Consider the following 19938-nt stretch of genomic DNA (forward strand, 5'->3'; position numbering starts at 1 on the left):
GTCTTCAAAGCAGCCCTGCAGGGACTCTGTGTGAAGGTTTTCCATACACTTAGGGATAACATGTCTTACATCTTACATGTCTGTAAGAACTCTTCCCTTATTCCATTACAGCTTCTTCAGGCTGCACAGAGTAGTGGCCTTGGAAACATCATAAACTGATAGGGTTGATCATTCTCCCTCCTTTGTTTTCCAAAGTACTTCCTTAATTCTGTTTAACTGGGAAAGTTTTTTACTTCAAAGCCTTTTTCCTAAGACAAACCAGTCCTGCTGAAGACACAAACAGTCTGTGCCATTGCTCAGCAGCATTAAGGAGCATGCAGTAATTTAAGAAACCTAAGTTCTTTCGAATATATAAACCTATATATTACAAATAAACTTGCAAGGAATACTAAGAGCTGGAGTTTACTGCAAGTAGGAAACTTCCAACTATTAGGGTTGTAGTGTGTTTTTAGTGCAGTGCTGGGAATACAGCTGCAAATCAGTCTTACACTTCATTGGAAGATAGAGATGGATAAATATTGTACTTTTTATTTTTTCTTGTAGCACATCTGTATTTTGAAAGAGAAGGCCAAAGAGAAATACAGGATGTGATAATCTCAGTCTTCTGGAGCACTGATTTCTGGCTGCTGCTGAGGTGATCTAAAGCATGCCATCAGGAAATGACTTTTGCTCCTTGCGTGTCCCTGAGCAGCAGGAGAAGCTCCCCGTTAGTGCCAGGAGCTGCAGCTCGCTCATTGCCACGTGTAGGCAGCGCTGAACACGAGCTCTGCAGACGCTGGGATTTTTCCTGCTGGAAGCAGCAGCAGCAGCAGCAGGAGCTGGGTGCGGGGCTCTGGCGATAGCGAGAAACGTGCCCGGCACGTTCCGGGCCCCGCAGCGGATTCCTTCGGCTCGTGGCGGGGCCCGAGGGAGCTCCGAGGGCGGAACAGGCCTCGAGCGGAGGCCGAGATGGAAGCCAGGGGCACGGGCAGGGCTCGGGGTTGCCGGGGAACCGCGGCCGCAGCGGCCGCGGCGCTGCTGCTCCAGGCTCAGTTGCGTGGAGACCGCGATCCTCGGTGGGTGTGCGCAGCCTGGGCACGGGCACACGGCTCCCCTGGGCCACTCGCCAGGGGAATTGTTCACAGGGAATGGGGCTGTGCGGGGCACTTCGTGCTGCATTGCTCTCACAGGGAGTCCCGAGTTCGCGGGGCTTTGCTTTCTGCCAGGGACTCCCGAATTCGCGGGGCTTTGGTCTCTGGGAGGGAGTGCCGAATTTTGTTTGAAGTCAGAGATGGACTAAAGTTGTACTTTTTGGTTTTGTCACATCTGTGCCCCGAATTGTGTTGTGGATGTTCGGATCTGGTGTGTTACTTTGCATCCCCTGCACTCATCTGGTGCAAGGCCTCAGGCAGGGCTCTGGGGGCGCGCTGGAGGCCTTGGATGGGTTGTGACACCCCCTCAGCTGCTCCTCATGGCAATGTCCCCTGCATGTGGCCTTCTTGTGGGGGGAGGTTTTAGAGCTGAGCCGCTTTGTGGGAGGGAGGATGGGTGTGCACTGCCTCTTACCAGAGCCTATGCCACACGGCCAAAATTTCCTCCTTGCCCCTCTGTTGAGGGGAGGTTTGTGTGCAAACCTGGCCTCAGCAGATGAGTCTGTGCCTGCGACTTCCCCAGCCTGAAGCCACACAGAGCTGATTCTCAGGACAGCTGCTGCCTTTGGCTTTGGTGTGGATACATTTTTCTCCCTCAGTGTTGTTGACTTCTCCCCAGACCTGAGATCATAGGACAATAGTGTCACCTCTAGTTTGTCTCAAGTTCCTGAGAGGTGGCTTAACTCACAGTCCAAAGTTCCAGTCAGCAGGCATTTCCAGGGAAGGCTGGGCTTTGGTGGTCACGGCTTCTTTATACAAATTTGTCACAACGGGCAAAAAATGCTTTATAACAAGATTTAAGCCATTAGCCATAACATTCCAGTCTCTCACACGTCCTGTGAGGAGCAGCTGAGAGAGCAAGGGGTGTTTAGCCTAAAGAAGAGGAAGTCCATTCTAGCTATTTTTAAATAATATTAATATTTAAATTAATAATAATAATAATAATAATAATAGTAGTAGTAGTAGTATAATATTGAATCTAATAATATTAAAGCTACAGCTTTTACAGTCTGTTCTAACTATTATTAATGTTATTCAGATTTTTAGCTCCAGGTTTCAGTGTGATTCATTTTGGAATTGCACAACATAGCCATATAGTTCAACTAGAGGCCTAACAGTCCTAGGTACTCACACCAAACAAGCACTTGGCTACTTTTAAGTAATATAAATTTTTTAGCATCAGTGTATCTCTTGAGTCTGCCGTGAATTGGATTCTGGATTTTCACAGTTCCATTCTTGCTCCTTGCAGTTTTCTTGAGGCATTGTTGATCTTCTGCGACTTCCTGCTTTCAAAATGCCTTCTGGATTCCCAGAAAAGACAACGACACCTCCTCGGCTTTTGCTCAGGGAAAGACTGAAGTCTTTTAGTGTAAGTAGCCTCTGGGGCTGTGTTAAGGCTGGAAATGCCCCTGGTGTCCCTCCTCTCCGTGCCCCTCCTGTTGTCCAGCAGCACTGTGAGGCTGCAGAGCCCTCCCCAGCTCTCTGTGCCGTGCTCCTGTTGCTGGGGGCTGTCCTGGTGCACTTGGGAACAGCGTGTGTTGCTCCAGGGACACTCCAGTGTCTTCCCTGGCTGTGCCAGCGGGGCCAAGTGAAACCAATGTCCAGCTGGAGCCCTGAGCATGCGCTTCTCTCCCTGCCCTTGTCACAGCAATTCCTTCTGCCAGGCTGGGCACTCACTGTGCTGCTCTCACAAAGCTGCCCTTGAGCACCTGGGCAGCTCCAACTCTGCCCAAAGCCTTGAGAGACACGGCTGGTCCCAGCAGCAGAGGTTCCAGAGCAGCTGTTCTCTCTCATCTCCTGCGTGGGGCACAGATCCAGCCCTGCAGACAGCACTGGAGTCAGGGCCACAAAGGTCCCTTGGCTGTCTGGAGCTCGCTTGACTGAAGATGCCCTGCTGCTGAGGCTCTGTCCAGGAGATCCTTGTGTTTTCTTCTGTGGAGGGCTGTGGGAGCCCAGACAGAGCAAGCAAATGCTAATTAACAGAGAGAACTAAAACCTGGACACTTTCCTGTGCCCCTCACTCTTGGTACCACTTTGCTTTCTTGCATCTCCTGGACTCACCCAGCAGCGCTATCTCCTCGCTGTGAGCTTTGAGTGTCGTGCAGGGATGGAGTTAGGGAGTTCTGACAGCTCCTCCCCACTCTCTGAAAAGATCACTGCCTCAATCCAGTGAACCTAAAGAGGAAAGAAATGCCCAAAGAGCAGAAATCCCCAAACATGTCCCATCAAATCATGGAGAAGCTGAGGGACACAGCCATGTGGTTGGAGTATGTCTATTCTGCTCTGTTATTAATTTACTGATGCTAAGTATCTCAACAAGTAACTTAGGGAGCTTGCAGGACTGTCCTAGATGATGTGATCACCAATTAGTCACCAGTGCCACTTGTTCAAGAAAAGCCTTTCTGAACAAGCACATCTCTGATGCTTTTGCTGGGTTTTTTTTCCTTTCAGCTGCTTCCCTCTAGATTCTCGAGAGAGAAGTTCAACAAGAATGAGGCCAGTGCTGGGGAGAGTAGTCTGCCCAGAATTGGCCCATTTCTACACACGAGTGAGACTGGTCAGAAGGTAGCCTTTTTCTGCTCTTTTCCTTTCTGTCTGATGCAAGGTTTGAGGAGGGTGTGTGCTTGTGACAGGCTCGCCTCCAGCAAAATCCCTCAGTGTCCAGGTGCTGTTGTCATTGCAAACTGCTGGTAGTGGTGGACTTGGAGTCCTGGTCTGCACCAAGCCAACACAAATAACTTCTGCTGAAACTGCTGGGGTTTGCTGGAGTGGAGCTGCCATTGCTAAAACAGTGGGGGGAAGGGTGGGGACACAAAGGCACAAATTTGCCATTTGCCATTCTCCTGCTGAAATAACCACCTCTTGCTTTGCTGTGGTCACCATCAAATGCTTGGGGTCATAGGATTCCATCCACAGTGGCAGTGCTGGCCTCTGAAGGCCAAGGAGCTGCAGGAATGACTGCAGATTTAACAAAACTAACTGCATGAATGCTTTGGGTTGGAACAATGTGTTGGGAGCCTGAGAGATTCTGCAGGCTGCCAGGTGTACAGGGGACTCGCCCTGGGCAGGGGGAATGGATGTGCTTTCTCTGGATCAGTGCCTACTTAGAGGTGTGTTTAAAGCTGCTTTTCCTGCAGGACTGGCTGGGTACATTGCACAGTCCAGATGTGGTAGGTGGCCGAGGTGGGTGCTGAGCAGGAAATTGGCAGCAAGAGACAGTAACAAAGTGGTGAAGGATTGCCCTGGAGAGGGAGGTCAGGGACAGCTCAGAGAAGGGCACAACCAAGGGCCAGTGTGCTGCAGCCACTCCCTTCAGCAGTGCAGTCCCACAGGAGAGCTGCTGGTGTGTCTGGAGTGGCAGCAGTGTGGCTGGAGAAGGCAGACAACAGGGGAGAGTTTTCTCAAAGCAATGTCTCTGCTCCAGAAGCATTTGCTGCTGTTGTGTCATTTCAGACATGCCTCTAGAATGGTATCAAATAAGACAGCAATAATAGACTACAAGAAAGCACCCATTTAAAGCTCATGGGAAAAGGAGATACTAACTCTACTCTTACCCAAGTTACTGAGAAAAGAACTGACCCTTATCCTCATTCAGCATTCACCTCATTTGTCTTTTTCCTAATTTCTGTGTTATTGTATTTTTGCCTTTACCTCTGTTAGAAACACACTAACTTTTAAATACAATTAAAGGGGACAAAGTTGTGGAAGCAAAAGAAAACTGTTCATTAGTGACAATTCAGCTGAGCTGGGTGTGTGTCTCCCTCCCTGAGAGCTGAGCACACACACCCCCTTCACCAAAATGGCTTTTTTTATACCCTTTATACCCTTTTATATAGCTTCTTTTATACCCTTTATACCCTTTTATATGGCTTCTTTTATACCCTGCCCTGTGTGGCCCAGCAGCTCTTGAGCAGCTCAGAGCAGAGGTGGCTGAGCTACTGTTTCCCCAGTGTGGCCTGGGCAGACGTGCTCTCCCAGAGTCTGTACTTCACTGGGGATCAGAGGAAGAGTCTCCCTCATGAACATTCCTCCCAGCAGCTGAACCTCTCCCTGCTCTCTCTTGTCTCTCCAGTTGTTGCCAGTTCTCCCGAAACAGAGCTCGTTTCGTGTTTCCCCACCAGAGGTGGTGTTTCAGAGCTTCGTGGCTCATGAAGTCTCTGAAATGGAACTGTCTCTCACAAATGAGAGCAAGGTGAGTGCTGGGGCCTGGAGCTTTAACACTGTGCTGGAAGAGGAGAGGGGTGTCATTCCCATGGTGTGCAGCAAAGCAAGTTCCCTGCTGCAGCACATCCAGAAGAAAATGTCTCAGCACCTTTGTTCTGCAGGATGCTGGAAATCTTGCTGTGCTGGGAATTCTCCCCTGAGTTTGCCTATGCATTGATGGTATCTATCCCAAAAGGATTTGCTTTCTCTTGAAAGCTCTGGATTGATAGGAATGTTGAGGGCTGTACAGTTCTAACCTGCTTTCATGCTTTGCCTTGGGTCTATACCACATGCTGTGTCTCCCTGGTTAATCTTGGTAGGAATCCTGGTAGGAATCTCTGCCTCTCTCAGCCTGTTTGGCTCCCTTTGAGCAGCTCACAGTCAAAGCTCATGGGCTGAGACTTCTCCACTTTATGCTGGAATCACTTAGCACTGATGGCATTGGTACTGCAGGAAATGTGTTCTGAAACAGCCCTGGAGTCAGACTGATGCAGCAGAAGCAGTGAGAGGCCTTTAGGTGCCACTTCAGGCTCCTGCTAAGCTTCATCCAGCTCTGCTCAGGTTTTCCAAAAGCAACGTGGTGCTCTGCTTTCCCTTTGGAGAACCACAGCACATCCAAAGTCATGTGCTCCTGGAGGATTTCACCTTCACTTGAGGCAATTGTGATTATTTTTCAGTTTCCCAAGAGAGCTGAGAGGGGAAAAAGTTGAAAAATGTCAGCAGTTGTGTTCCACTGTAAAGAGGAAAATTGAAACCATTTGAATTTCAGTCAGGGAAACATTTTCTCAAATGAGGCTTGTGCCGAGAGTGGACTGGTGGGAAGAGCCAGGAAGGAGTCAAAATCATCTGGTTTAGACTTTTTGAGAGCATTTGGGTGCTCAGGGGTTGATATCTATGTGCTAGAAAATGCACATTTGCTGTGTCTGTGTATCCCAGAGGGCAGAACCTGGCCTGCTGGCTGCAGGCAGGAATGCCCAGCAGCCCAGCTCACCTGCACAGGCAGCAAGAGCCCCTGGGGAGCCAAGATTGCTTTAATGCTGCAATGTGAGTCAACACTGGTCATGTTTGTCCAGGCAGAAAATGCCTTTGAAGCCCACAGTCAATAGGCACAGCCTGTCTGTATTTCCATCACTTTTGGCAAAGTGATTGCTGTCCTGGTTTTATGATTCTTCCTTGCTGCTGTAGTTGCTCATTTAAATTCTCTTTTGCCATCTCCATGATTTAGGGATTTTCTTGCTGTGTTCCTTCTTTGCCTTTTCAGGTTTGCTTTTATTCCCAGGGAGGCCACAGTGTTTGGTCTCCTCTCTTGCTGGTCTGCCTGCCTGACTGTATCCCCAGACCTGCCCTAGGCAAACCTGATCTGCTAGAAGGGAATTTCTTCCTTCCCCCAGGATAATGTGCTGCTTTGCTTTCAGGTAGCACATCCCCTGTCTGGAACACCACTGCATGGCTGTGTGCAGGCAGCAGCCAGCAGGTTTTTTGGCCTTGTTGAATGTGCAGATGACTTGGTGCAGGTGCTCTGTCTCCATCCTGCTGGTGCTGACCTGCTGGGCCCTTCCTTCCCACGGGGCACTGCCCTAGTGCCCCTGGCCAAAATGAGCCAGACAGAAGGGATTCAAGTTGTCCCTTGTGAATGATGTGCCTGTACCTGCACAGCTGAAAGTGCTTTGGGAAAGGGATCAAGGAAGGATGTCAGCAGGGCACGGACAGGTCTCCTGTCAGCCTGTTTGCACAAGTGGCACAATCATTGTTTCATGTCTTCCCTGCAGTGTGTTCAGCTGGTGCAGGTCTCCATGCAGAGCTCGCCTTATTTCAGGCTGGTGTGCCCCAACGACGCGTACCGTGCTGTGCCACGAGGTGCGACTGCCCGTGTGCGCATTCAGTTCACCCCCAGCGAGAGCAAGGTGAGACTGAGCCAAAACACACCATTATCTCCAGAGCCATTGTTCTCCCTGCACTCTGGGACAGCCCATTCCATGCTGTGAGCTTGGCTCCAGGCTGGGGGCAGGCAGCCTGCAGCCAGGCTCACCTTGGCACGTGCTGTCAGGGGCTGCAGCCAGGCCTGACAGGCCCTGCTTCCCTTCCCTGCACATTCCTGAGCATTCCCAAGGGAAGATGCACAGGGAACAGGATGAAAATGACAGAGGGCTGTTGAGAGATGTTCAGCCATCTCTAGGTACGGTGGAAGGGGTTTCATTCTTATGGAAAACACTGGAAGAATGAAGAGCTCAGAGAGCTTTCCTCCTTCCTGACTGGCAACAGCTTCCCTGCCTCAGCCTGGGCTGGAGCAAAGTGGTGATTTCTGCCCCCTCTGTTCTCCAGCCTTGCAGCTGTGCTGTGCCACAGCACAAGTGACCAAAGTACAGCTGCAAGGCCAGGGCAGAGGATGTGCTGTGCCTGTGAGCCCAGCCTGGCACAGGCACTCTGAGCTCTAGGTGCCCTTAGCAGGAGGTTGGTGAGCTGCAGGGGACTTGGACACCTGCTGAAAGAGCTGCTGTAGGGCAGGTACAACCTGCAGGCAGAGCTGTGAGCCCAGAGCCTGTGGCAGTGACACTGCTGTGGCTCTGTCTTCATGCCTGTCACTGGGGCTGCTCTGTCCACTGGCCCCCATTCCGTGCCAAACGTGCTTTGCTGGGGAGATTTGAGCAGCAGTGCCGAGGCCCTGGAGCTCTGTTCTCAGTGCTGGGATCTGGAGGTTTGTTCATACAGAAGGGTTTAGGACATGGCAGGGAAGGGAGGAAGGGAAACAAACAACATCCAACAGCATCCTGCTACCTCTTAGCACTGTTCTTCTGACTTGCTTGGAGAGGCAAAGTTAGAGGGGAGTTGTGAGCCAACTCATGTTTCTACACTAGACCAGAGGTGCAGGACCTTTTTGGGTGCAGCTGTTTTCTCACCTTCCTTTCCTTTTGCTGCTTAGAGTCAGTTTAACATTTGGTCTTATTCTCAAACAGCAGGAATACAGGAACCTAAAGAGGAATGGCCTGTGTTCCCTAGCTCCATGTTCCTTAGAAGGGACTTGGAAATTATTTAACATCATTTAACTTTAGAGTAAAAGCTGTGGCCTAGGGCAGTTCTCTGTATGACCCTAATGACATGAGAGCTTAATGCCACTGAGATAGGTTTTGCAAAGTGCACTGGTGCCTTTAGTAATAATAATATTATTGGTAGAACTTAGTGTTCATTTTGGGGTGGAATAGAATAGAATAGAATAGAATAGAATAGAATAGAATAGAATAGAATAGAATAGAATAGAATAGAATAGAATAGAATAGAATAGAATAGAATAGAATAGAATAGAATAGAATAGAATAGAATAGAATAGAAGCCCTTGAAGAGTTCTAGGCCATTGTTTTCTTCTGCCATGGGAATGGCACTAAATGCCCCATGCTGAGCTAGTTTCTTTTCCTGCAGGATTATTCCCATGAGCTGGTCTGCATAACTAAAACAGAAAGGATAATTGTGCCAATTCGGGCCATTGCTGCCCGAGCTATCCTGACCATCCCAGACCAGCTGAACTTCTTGGAGTGTCCGGTCAAGAGCAGCACCAAGAAGACTCTGCTGCTTCGCAACACTGGCAACCTGGAGGCTCATTACTACATCAGCACCCAGAGGTGAGGCAGCTCCTCTGTCCTTGTGCAAAACACCTTTGGGTGATAATAGGCTTGGCAAAGAGCAACAAAAGGAAGCTGAGCATCAGGGCGGCACTGCAGCTCTGGCTGGAAGTGAGCAGGATGGATGGCATCTGCTCTTGCTTTCAGTGGTTTCACAAACCATTCTCTGATGGGATTGCTGGCAGTGGGATCCTTGGGTCTCATTGCAGAGAGCTGGATGCAGAGTATGGGGCAGATGAGGTCATTTTATCCCACAGGATCTCCTGAGGTCTGTATCCGCTCAGAAGTGGGTCAGCAGCTGTTTCTGATCCTGTTTTGTCTCTTTTCTGTTGCCTGAGGTTTCTGTGCTCCCTGCTTGCCCAAGGGAGCCGAAGTGACCTGCACTGCAGAAGGAATATCATCCCCAGATGTCCCCTGAGTCCTGATCTCTCTCTTTGTGTTGCAGTCCTTTCTCCGTGGTTCCGGCCATGGGAGCTCTGGGTGCTGGTGACAGCGTGCAGGTGACAGTGGGATTTCACCCGCTGACCACTGGTGCCCATTTTGGGTCCATGGTGGTGTGCTACAACACAGGTGAGTGCTGGGCACTGCACGGGGCACAGGACACTTCTCCAGCACCACTCCCTGTTGTGCCAGCCACCTCAATTCCCTCTAGGTGTACCTCCCCTGTTCCAGCTCAACCCCAAAGAAAACTCAGAACCAGTTGGTGCTTAGGGGGCTGATAAAGTGCATCCCCTCTAACAGGACTAAGATTTTTGGGCTCCTGTTTTGCTGAGAGTTGCTGAGTGGAGGAAGGAGGAGCCCTGATTCTCCACTGCCACGTGGCTATGCCTGGCTGAAGTTTTGTTTTATTCTGGCCAGTGCTGTGTGTGAGGTGTGAGGTCTCCATCAGACTCTCTCCAATGCAGTGTATTTCTTGCACACCTCTGTCCCATAGGCTGCTGCTCCACTGGCTTGTCACAGACCGTTGTACTCTGTTGCCCTCTACACATATATATAGTTTCTGTCCAATAACATTTTCAAATCCTCAACTACTTTTTGGTGACAAATCAAGACAATTTTTTCCTTGTCCCCATTTCCCAGGCCATTCATGCTGTTGCACACCTCTCATATCTATCTCCCATTTGATTTCTTGACTGAGGAATCCCATTCAGGCTTCATGTGGAAGCTGCTCTGTACTTACTGATCTTTCCTTGGTCCCTTTTTTATTCAATTTGAAATGCTCCAGTTTGGTTTTTGAGATCAGAACAATATCAAATATTTCAAGACTGATGTGGCTGTGTGTTTGGACAGGGAGCTGCTGCTGCTGCTGATGATTTTCATGGTGTTCATTTTGTAGTGGTTTGTCATATTGCAGAGCCAGGCTGGTTGTGTTTCCTCACCTGGGTCCCCTCCTGCTGTGGGCTTCACCTCACTTGTTCCTCTGGGCCTCCTTTTTCTGCTCACATGCCCCCAGGTGGATTTGCTTGTCAGCAGCAAGGGATCCAAGGGATCAGGAGAGACAGGAATCTCATGGGATGCCCAGGGGGAACCCCAGGCAAGCCAGGACTGAACAGGGCTCCTCAGCATCACCTGAAGGACTTGGATGCAGAAATCCTGGTGATCTGAGTGGGTCACCTGAGCACACCTGACAAACCTCACTGTACCTTGGGGCCAAATCTCCACAAACACACTCCAAAATGAGCTGTTTTAGGAGGTGCCCAGGACACCCTCACGCTGCACACACACAGCTGTCAGGACGTTATAAATGTGCTGACCCCTAGAACTGCAAATAGAGCTAAAAGCTGTGACCCTTTCTTCTGTCACCTGTGGTTTGCTCTGTTCCTTGGGCTTTCATCAGCAACTGAGCTGAGCAAAGGCTCCCCTTTGCTTTGTTCCAGGTGAAGAAAGGATCCACACAAACCTTCAGGGAGAAGCTGTAGATGTCAGCATCGGGTTGAGGACGTATTCCGTGGAGCTGAAGAAGACTTTCATCACCACGTCAAGCCACACAGCAATGTTCATCGAGAACAGGAGTAACATCAGAGCCCAGTTCCAGTGGAAGACTTTTCCTAGTGAGGAAGATGAGAATGAAGAGAAGAGGAGGTTGGTTTGAAAGATGCATTTCAGTGAGATCCATGGGCCAAGACTAAAACTAACGTACGGCCTCAGGAGGGTGTTGGTGCTTTGGAATGGCTCAGGCCAAGTAAAGCATCCCTGGCATTAGGGGGTGTGTCCCTGGGCTTCAGGAGCTCAGCACTTGACATTCCAGTTCCATTTATACCCCAGCCAGGGATGGCATTTTGGGAAGGAAAGGTTGATGGCAATGACTGGATTTCCTCAAGTTCTAACGGGGCAGCAGCAGCAATGGCTTTTGGTCATTTGTAAACCATTGCTGGGGGGGAAAAAAAGGGAAGAAAGCAAAAAGAAAATAAAAGGCAAGCACCTCACAACCAGCCAAAAGACACAACCCACTACAGAAGGAGGGTGGGTGGCTGCATCCTTTCTGCTCAGCCTGCTTGTGCAAACTGCCCTGCCAGAACTGCCCTGCCAAAACTGCCCTGGAAAGCCCCTGCTTGCTGTGGGCCAGGTCATTTGCACTCCTCAGAGCCATTTTAAGCTGCCTGCAAAGGACCAGGACTGGCCCACTTGAATGGCTGGCAAGAGGGTCCTTCAGTGCCCTGGGCTTCTTGGTTTTCCACTGTTCTCTATCTGCTTACACGATGTCTGACTTTCATACAAGCTCTGTGTGTTAAAAGAAAATCCTGTGACCTTCTCTGGCTGCTTCCCTGGGCTGTTTATTTCCATTTTTCCCACTTGCCTGCCTCAGCCTGGACCCCAGGTGATCCACTTTCCCCTCAGAAGCAACAAGGTTTCCCCAAAGGAAACTTCAGCCTGGTTTTGGTTTTATGGGTTTTTTTCCAAAAGCATCTGTTTTCACACCAGTTTTATGACAGTCCTAGACTGTCACCATGACATTTCATTCTTCCTTATTTCCAGTCCTAGGGATGGTTTTAGCTCCAAGGCCACTGTCCTGCTGTCAGAGAAGCTTTTGAGGTCTTGGAGCAGAGAAGACTTTTTTTTATGAGAGGAGATAGTGTAGGATCCTTTTCCTCTCAGGACTACTACAGGATTCTACTACCATGCACTGGGATGGGACCCAAAAAGCTCTGGATCACAAAAAGGTCTCTCCAGGAGTTTGCTGTCCCCCTCCTGCACAACCAAGTCCCTTCCCTTCTCAGAGCCTCTGTTTTCATGCATATAAAACCTTGAATGTCATTGAAGGGATGCAGTGCCTGAATTCATCCTTTTCCTTTGGAAGTGCTCTGGGATGCTCTTGAGAAAGGCAGAGCAGGGAACAGGGCAGGTCCCAAAGAGAAGAAATTAAGAGTGATGCTGGTAACACAGAGCTGTGACCCAGCTTCATCTCCCCTTCCCAGGGAAGTCCTGCTCCATGATCTTTATCTCCTCCCCTGAGCATCTCAGTGGTAGGAAAAGCCAGTTGAGGTGGCTGCTGGATTGTCCCTCAGTTTTGGCAGAGGCTTTGAGGCCGGAGGTTCTCTTAAGGGATGCTGGCTTTCCAAACCTCTCCTGTGTTTGCAAGTGTGCAGTAAAACTACCTGTTGTACCAGTGAACAAGTTATGCTCTGATCCACTTGGGATTACCATGGCTTGGGGTCAGCCCTTGCTGGGAGCTGCTGCTGCTCCTCCCCAGGTGCTTTGCTCTCCTGCACTTCCACTTCTCTCTGCAAATCTCGGGCTCATTGAACCATCTGCTGGCTTTGTCTGTCCCTGTGGCTGCAGGCAGTGTTACTTGCTGCGATCACCGAGAGAGGCCTGCGTGGACAACACGACGGGAGAGAGAAGAAGAGCGAAGAAGAAGGGTTCCTGTGAAGATCGCCGCGCCATCCTGAAGAGCAGCGTCCGGGAGAAGATGATGATGGTGAAAGAAGACCCCATGCTATTCTCCAATGATGCTTTTTCCCTTGAGCCACTGGTAAGTGATAGCTGAGAGCCTCACTTTCTTCCTCTAACTCTAACTCTCTAACTCCCTAACACTCTAACACTCTAACTCTTCCCTTTCCCCTTCCCCTTCCCCTTCCCTTTCCTCCTCCTCCTCTTCTGTTTATGCAAGTGAACCCCCACGTTCTCCCATCAACCAGAGCCCTGATTCTGAGGATTGGCATTGTGAGAGATGATGAATGCCTGGTGTCTGCACAGTGCAAAATCCCTTCTCATCTTGGAGTAAACCCCAGAATAATCCCAACCCCTGCTTTCTTTCCAAACAGGTTAAACTAATATTTTTATTTCCAGGGAAGGGGATCATGTTCTCTTCTTGCCAAGTGCACCAGTGCACAGAGGCAGTTACATACTGCAGCTGACAGCAGCATGATGTGACCAACAGCTTGTGTCAGAGCAGTGGGAATGTTGTGGAGAGTGGGAGCTGATCAGCTGAGCATTGAGAGCTTCCAGTGGTGTATTGAGCTGGGTTTGGAGCGTTTCCTTGGGCTCCTTGTGTTGTTCACTCATCACTGATGCTCTAAATAAAGGCTTGCAGGACTGTGGTTGTACACAAGAAATGGGAAGTTTGAAGAGAAATGTTTTGCTGTCTCTTTCTGTTTCAGGAGGGAGAGATCGGGCCAAATAGTTCAGTCCAAATCAAGGTGACCTTTAAACCCCTAAAGGCCCGAGAGTATCGGAGTGTGGCTTACTGCAACATCTCAGGTACAGCTCCTTTCCCCTGCTTCTCTCAGCCCTACTGAAGCCATGGTGCAAGCCTGAGCCCACTGGGCTCCCCTGGAACTGCTGGGAAGAGTCCCTGGGCAGCAGGGCAGTGCTGGCACATGCCACTGCCCCTGCAGCTTCCAGGGAGTCTCCTGTGCAAGGCCAGGGTCAGAATCCTGGGTCTGGGTAACTGATCCCAGAACAACCCAGGCACTGCAGGGAGATGTTTTCATGGCACGGCTTTGCCAGCATTTCCTCAAAGGCCAGAGCAGAACAGCTTGAGAGAGCAAGCACTAAGCCCCTCTAGACCAGTGACCTCCAGGATGGGTCCATTTGGCATGGATCCATCATCAGGCAGCAGGAGCTGAGTTAGAAATGTGCTCCCTGAGCCTGGATCACCTCCCACTGCTCACACACCACCAGACCAGAGGTGGCTGAGCCCCACTGAGCCCAGGGTCTTTGTAGAGGGACCAGCCTTGGCCAGCACCTGCTTCTCTCCCTGTGTGGGAATTGGCACCTTGCAGCTCCCAGTCTGTGGAGATAGAACACAATGCTGAGTGCCAGAAGTTGAGGGCTTGGGCAACAAAGTCTTGTGCTACTGGGCCAGGTAGTTTGGCAATTGCTGCCCAGCAATCTGCCAGGTACAATTGCCAAACTCTTGATGAGCTTTGTGCCTTCACTGAATGGATTTCAAAGCTCCTCTAGGTGCATGGGAAGGAAACCATAGAATCATGGTGTGTTAGGGATGGAATGGACCTTAAAGATGATGTAGTCCCAAGAGCCCTGCCCTGGGCAGGGACACCTCCCACTAGAGCAGGTAGCTCCAAGCCCCAAGCAGCCTGGCTTTGAACACTTTCAGGGCTGGAACCTCCACAATTCCCCTGGGGAGCCTGCTCCAGTGTCTCACCAGCCTCACAGTAAAACATTTCTTCCTAATACCTCACCTAAATTTCCTTTCTTTCCATTGATACCCATTACTCCTTGGGCTGTCACTTCAGGACATGAGAGATGTTTAAAACTCAGCAAACTGGTGGCTAAAATTGGAAACCAGCCCAAGGAATGGGTTAGAAATTGGAAGTCAGCCCCAAGGGAAATGTCCTGAGGGAAGAGAAGGGTCCAAATCTTCTCTTGCAATATCAGGAGCTGGTTTTATCCAGCTCAGAGTCAGGGGCCAGCGTTCAGGCAGGCTGGAAAATAGAGTGTAACAGTGGGAATTATTGTACTGAAATGAGCATCTCTCCCCAGGCCGTGGGAGCAGGCTGCCCCTGCACCTCCGAGGGGAAGGCCAAGGACCCGTGGTTGAATTCAGCCGTCAAATGCTGAAACTTGGGAACATTTTTGTCAACACCTCCCACGTCTATGAGGTGAGCAGCAGGGGTTGGGATGGATCTTGATGGCTCCTGAGGCAGCAGCAAGCCTGGTGGACCTGTGGAATTCCTGACAACACGGGCAGTTGTGAGCAGGGAATATTGGACGTACTGGGCAGATCTGGTGGGGTCAGAAAGGTGTGTCTGCTGTTCATGAAGCCCCAGTCCCTTGGCAATGCCAATTTTTGGCAGCCTTCCTTGGGGATCAGCTCAGAAGCTTCCTGAAAAACAACCCCTTGGCATATGAAACCCAGACTGGGTCAAAAAGCTGCACGTTCAGAGGCTTTTGTGGCAGCCCCAGACACAAGGCACCTTTGCACTGGACTGTTCAGAAGCAGCTGGAACAAACTGGCTGTGTTGAGCTTCAGTACCCTGCAAACAATTCTCAGTGGAGTGTCTCCTGCTTATTCCTGGGAGTCACAGGAAAGCCATCCAGCCTCCTGGCTCAGTGCTGGCCCTTGCAAAGGGCTTCGGATTCTTTCCTTTGCTGACCACTCCCTCACCACACTCCAGCCTTGCTGCATCCCTGACTCTAGAAAGACAAAAGTGTTCCTAGGAATAAAGCTAAGGATCTTTCTACCTCTTTGCCTCCCCCTCAAAATAGTGTCAAGTTTGCAAAAAAAATAGAGAGCAACTGAAAGAGGGAGAAAATAAGGCACTGCATCATGCCAGACTCTTTCAAAAGCTTGGCTGTGGAAAGGAAAAACACACTGGGTTTTTTTTACCAAAAGATGGTGCTGTCTCTGTATTTGGTGGTGATGCCTCGTTATCAATGTGTTGTTGTCATGATTTGGGAAAAGGTGAATGAGTAGATGGAACTGTTGGAGCTGTGCTAAGTGGGGCAGTGGCAGCTCTCTGGTGATTGACTACGCAGCTGCCCCACGCTGCTCTCAGGGCCAGCTCTGAATGAGCTTGGTGATGCTGGCCAGAGCTGGAGTGCTCTGTGTCCATGGGAGAAGCCCAGGGTGACTCTGGTTATGTGCAATTACTGCTGCTTTGCATGAAAACCCAAAGGCAGAACTTGTCCTGTTGTATTTTTGGACTTCTGCCTTTCAGCAGCACAAAGCATCTTCTGCCTTTTCTGGGTGGGAATTGCATCATTAGAAAATAACTGACAAGAAGGGAAGATTGCACATGAATTTCCCTTTTGCTTTCTTGCTGCTGCAGGTGAAACTGATGAACCGAGGAGCTATAGATGCTCCCTTCACCTACATCCCTTCAGCCACAACCGTGGGCCGCTGCTTCAAGTTTGCCCCCGAGGAGGGCGTCATTGCAGCAGGTGGGATCCAGACGATTCACATCTCCTTCAATGCCACCGTCCTGGGGAGCTTTGAGGAACAATTCCAGTTCCGTGTGGCTGCATCTCCTACGCCTGTGATCCTGACAGTCTGGTAAGGACTCTGGGAGCTTGCTGGGCACATCTGTAGCTGTCTCTGGGACATCCCCCACCTCCCTCATTTTGGGGTCGAGCAGAGGAAAAAGGAGTTTCCTGAGCTCTTCATCTCTGCTCTGATCCTGGCACTGCCCCAGTGTAGGGTGCCCGGGGGCTGGAATGACTCCTCCCTGCAGGGATCTCCCTCTGCCTTGGGCCATGGCAGGCAGTGGGATGGATCAGCTTTGGGCAGTAGCTGCTCTGGGCTGTCCCAGCTCAACACCCAGCAAAGCTCCCAGGGCTTTGGAGATGGGGCAGCCTGGGTGATTCTGCAGCAGCAGCAGTGTTTTTAAAAACTTCTGCTCATAATCCATCCCAAATGGGCAGCAGCAGCCTCACCTCACCTCTCATGGCCATGCTGTGGGGGACAAGCTGTGCTCCCAACTCCTGTGCAGAGAGTGCTCCAGTCCCTCCTTTCCACAGCCAGGAAAGGGCTGGGAGACAGGGAACTGTGCAGCAGGAATGTGCCAAGGACATGGGCATCATCCCATGGGCTGGTGCCACTGCAAGAGATAATCCTGGCCCAGCAAAGGGAGAAGGGGTGATAACAGGGAAGGCAGAGCTCAGTCCTCAGTTCCACAGCAGCACGAGGGATTGTCCCTTGTAGCCTGAGCCATGTGCTGGTAGGATAATGTCCTGCAAGCAGGAAAGCTGATGCTGGCTGCTCTGGAGCTTTGCAGCTAGGCTGCTGCTGTTGGGAGGCACTGGATCAAGGCAGTAAAGAAATGAATGCACCCTGCACTTGATTATACCAATGAGATAAGGGAGATGGATCAAAAAAGAATAAGAAAATTAGGACTTAGAAAGAGGAAAGTGGTGAGTAGGTCTGCCTGCAGTGGAGAAACAATTATGCTGGCTTTGTTTTTGGAGGAAAAGTGCTGCTCTGTTATTTTGGAAATCAAGAGGGAACCTTTCACCATCAATTGATTCTCCTCTGTCTCCCCCCAATCTGCTCCTGGGACATTATTGCATAAGCAGCTTTCTCCTTGGGCAAGGGCAGGTGTCTCTTGTAGAGATGTGTAGAGCAGAGCCAGTGGCAGTCCTGGGAACACAAGAGAAGGCACAGTTCACTGGTCCTTGATTTTTAACCAAAAAGCAGAGTGGGCATGGATTGGTGTCACCCACAAAATAAACTCGTGAGTGTTGTGCAGCTTCAAGTGCTGATTTCAGTGGATGTTGGTGACTTTTGGAGCCTGTCTGCTGAGTTCAAGGACAGGTGAGGTGGCGTGGTAGATTCAGGACACCCATGTTTGGTTGTTGAAGCCATTGCCCTTGGCTGTGCCGGCTGCTGCACTGGTGCCAGGCTGGTCCTTTCCTCTAGGATTCATCTGCCCACTGTGCAGAACTGTTGCTGCTCTTTTCAGAGGATGCTTGGGGCTCCCCTGGCTTCATGTCTCTAAAGTCTGTCAGTAATGATTGTGTGGCTCAAAATCTGCTGAGAAAGCTCCTCCATGGGAACACCAGTTGGAGCTAAGAAGCAGCAAGGCAGGGAGCCCGTGGCTGGAAAGGCTGGTTACAGAAGTTTGTGGGGACTTTTATGTCCATCACATTACAGATGGGGAAACTGAGGCAATGGAGCCATGTGTGGGTGTGTGTTCAGGGTCCTTCATGGCACCACCAGCAACTGGGGGCTTTTCCTGCCTGCCCTGTGCCCAAATCCCCACCAGTGGCTGTTGGCTGCCGGCCACTTGGCTTTAGCTGCCTCCTGCCCACACGGACACTGTGCTGAGCACATGGTGCTGTGTTGATTTGAAGCCCACGGTGCCCCTGACCCCAGGCTTTATGTCCCCGAGCCAGGGCTGCCACACGCTTTGTGACTGCCTTTAACCGAGGCATTTCCTCCTGCTCTGTGCTCGTCATCGCAGGGGGTGTGTCACTGGGCCGGCTTTACACTTCGACCTCCATGAGCTCCACTTCGGTGACATCTCCTTCGGTGAGTGTTCCCTGGGCTTGGGCACAGCGTGAGGGATCTGTGCGTTCCACAATGAACCACTTGAACATAAAAACATCCATCACTCGTCTTCTGCCACAGCAGCCTCTTCAGGCTGGGAACTCCAGGGCTGCTGGTGCCTCAGGTAGCATTTTGCCCTTGTCAGATCAAATAGAACCAAGGAATAGAAGCTCTGGGCTGTGCCTGCAGTTGTTTTTTCCCCCCATCTGTGTTCAAATGACTCTTGGTGAGCAGGCCTGGGAGAAGTCTCCTCCCCACAGAGCTGGCCAGCCAAGCCAGATGTCCAGTGCAGAGCAGTGGTGGCCGGTGGCCGGGCTCTGCAGGACATCCCCACCATGTGTGGCTGGAGCTCTGGCTTTCCAGGATGGAAAGCAAATCTCAGAGCTCAAGTGGGGTAAACCCTTGCAGGCAGCAATCACAGGGAGCAGCAGGGCTGTGATGGCCCCCTTTGTTGGGTGAGGTGGGACATGGTTCCTAATCACTGCTCTCGAAGCAAGGCTCAGGTTTGCCTCCAGTTGAATGTGCTCTGAGCTGTCACCTGCTCAGTCTGTTTGGCCCAAACCAGGAGATGCCTTAAGGATGCTGCAGAGAGAAACTGCATTAGGGTGCTTTGCATCACCTTCTAGCTCCAGATTCCATTAATTCCTCACGTAGCTTCTCGGTGAGCTGTAGTTCAGATAGTAAAGAGCTAAACTGCAGTCACCCTTTCATCCTACCAGGCTGTTCACACCAGGAGTCATGACACAGTTGGTGCCTAAATGGATATTTGTGTCCTTTTCCCAGGTTTTCCCCGCACCATGACCTGTCGCCTCACTAACACCTCCCCGCTGGCCGTGACATTCAAGCTCCGCATGTCGGACGATGGCACGCAGCCTGCTGTCAGCAGCTTGGATCAAATCTGCAAGGAAGGTGACCCATCCTGGAGGAAGGGAATTCATTTTTATGTGGAGCCAAGGGAGTTTACAATGAATCCCAGCCAAGGGACCATCCTCCCCCAGGGACACCAGGATATCGAGGTATGGGAAGAGTCCAGCCACACACGCTTCAGCCCCAGGGCTAAAGCTTCACTGGAGTGTGGGAGGGCTTTAGCTCTGATGCCAGCTTTGAGGATCATGTGAGTGAGAGATCTGCACTGGCCTGAGGCCTCTGTTAGCTGGGTTACTCAGGATGTAACTGAAGCAGCACTGTTTTGTTCCCAAAATCATACGCTGAGATCACAAACCGTATGGTAAAGTACTGGAGCCATTCTTGTGTTTTTGAGAGCAGTTTCTTTGATTGCAAGTGGGCAAGAGGAAGGATGAGGACAGAATGAGAGGTGTCATTGTAGAAAGCAGTTTGCTTTTCTTCTTGGTCTCATGTCTCCTCTCCTGGAGAGCAGAATGATTTGTGTTCATTGCAGGGATCTCCAGTGGAGACAAAAAGCTCTGCAGCCATGAACTGCCCAGCACCTGCTGGGCCACATTTGCCCTCAGCTTCCTGTTGTAAAGCTGAACTCATTCTGTCCAAGTCAGCAGATTTCATCTGCATTTGTGTCATTGTA

The 19938-nt window shown here is 50.6% G+C and overlaps 1 protein-coding gene across 1 annotated transcript in view; it reads left to right on the plus strand.

Annotated features, from left to right (window-relative positions):
• The first annotated feature begins 706 nt into the window (after positions 1-706).
• The window catches only part of LOC147645669 (axonemal central pair apparatus protein HYDIN-like), a 56933-nt gene continuing 37701 nt past the window's right edge, over positions 707-19938 (plus strand). The window contains exons 1-14 of the mRNA XM_086874363.1: positions 707-1055; positions 2380-2499; positions 3582-3695; positions 5203-5322; positions 7103-7237; positions 8748-8947; positions 9393-9517; positions 10825-11029; positions 12728-12920; positions 13549-13648; positions 14894-15012; positions 16183-16406; positions 18313-18380; positions 19182-19414. Of these exons, the coding sequence (XP_086730489.1) occupies positions 2425-2499; positions 3582-3695; positions 5203-5322; positions 7103-7237; positions 8748-8947; positions 9393-9517; positions 10825-11029; positions 12728-12920; positions 13549-13648; positions 14894-15012; positions 16183-16406; positions 18313-18380; positions 19182-19414 (1911 nt within the window). The 5' untranslated portion in view covers positions 707-1055; positions 2380-2424. The remainder of the gene's footprint in view (positions 1056-2379; positions 2500-3581; positions 3696-5202; positions 5323-7102; positions 7238-8747; positions 8948-9392; positions 9518-10824; positions 11030-12727; positions 12921-13548; positions 13649-14893; positions 15013-16182; positions 16407-18312; positions 18381-19181; positions 19415-19938) is intronic.

Source organism: Cyanistes caeruleus, unplaced genomic scaffold (genome assembly GCF_971803275.1).
Source record: "Cyanistes caeruleus unplaced genomic scaffold, bCyaCae1.hap1.1 HAP1_SCAFFOLD_196, whole genome shotgun sequence".
NCBI lineage: Eukaryota > Metazoa > Chordata > Aves > Passeriformes > Paridae > Cyanistes > Cyanistes caeruleus.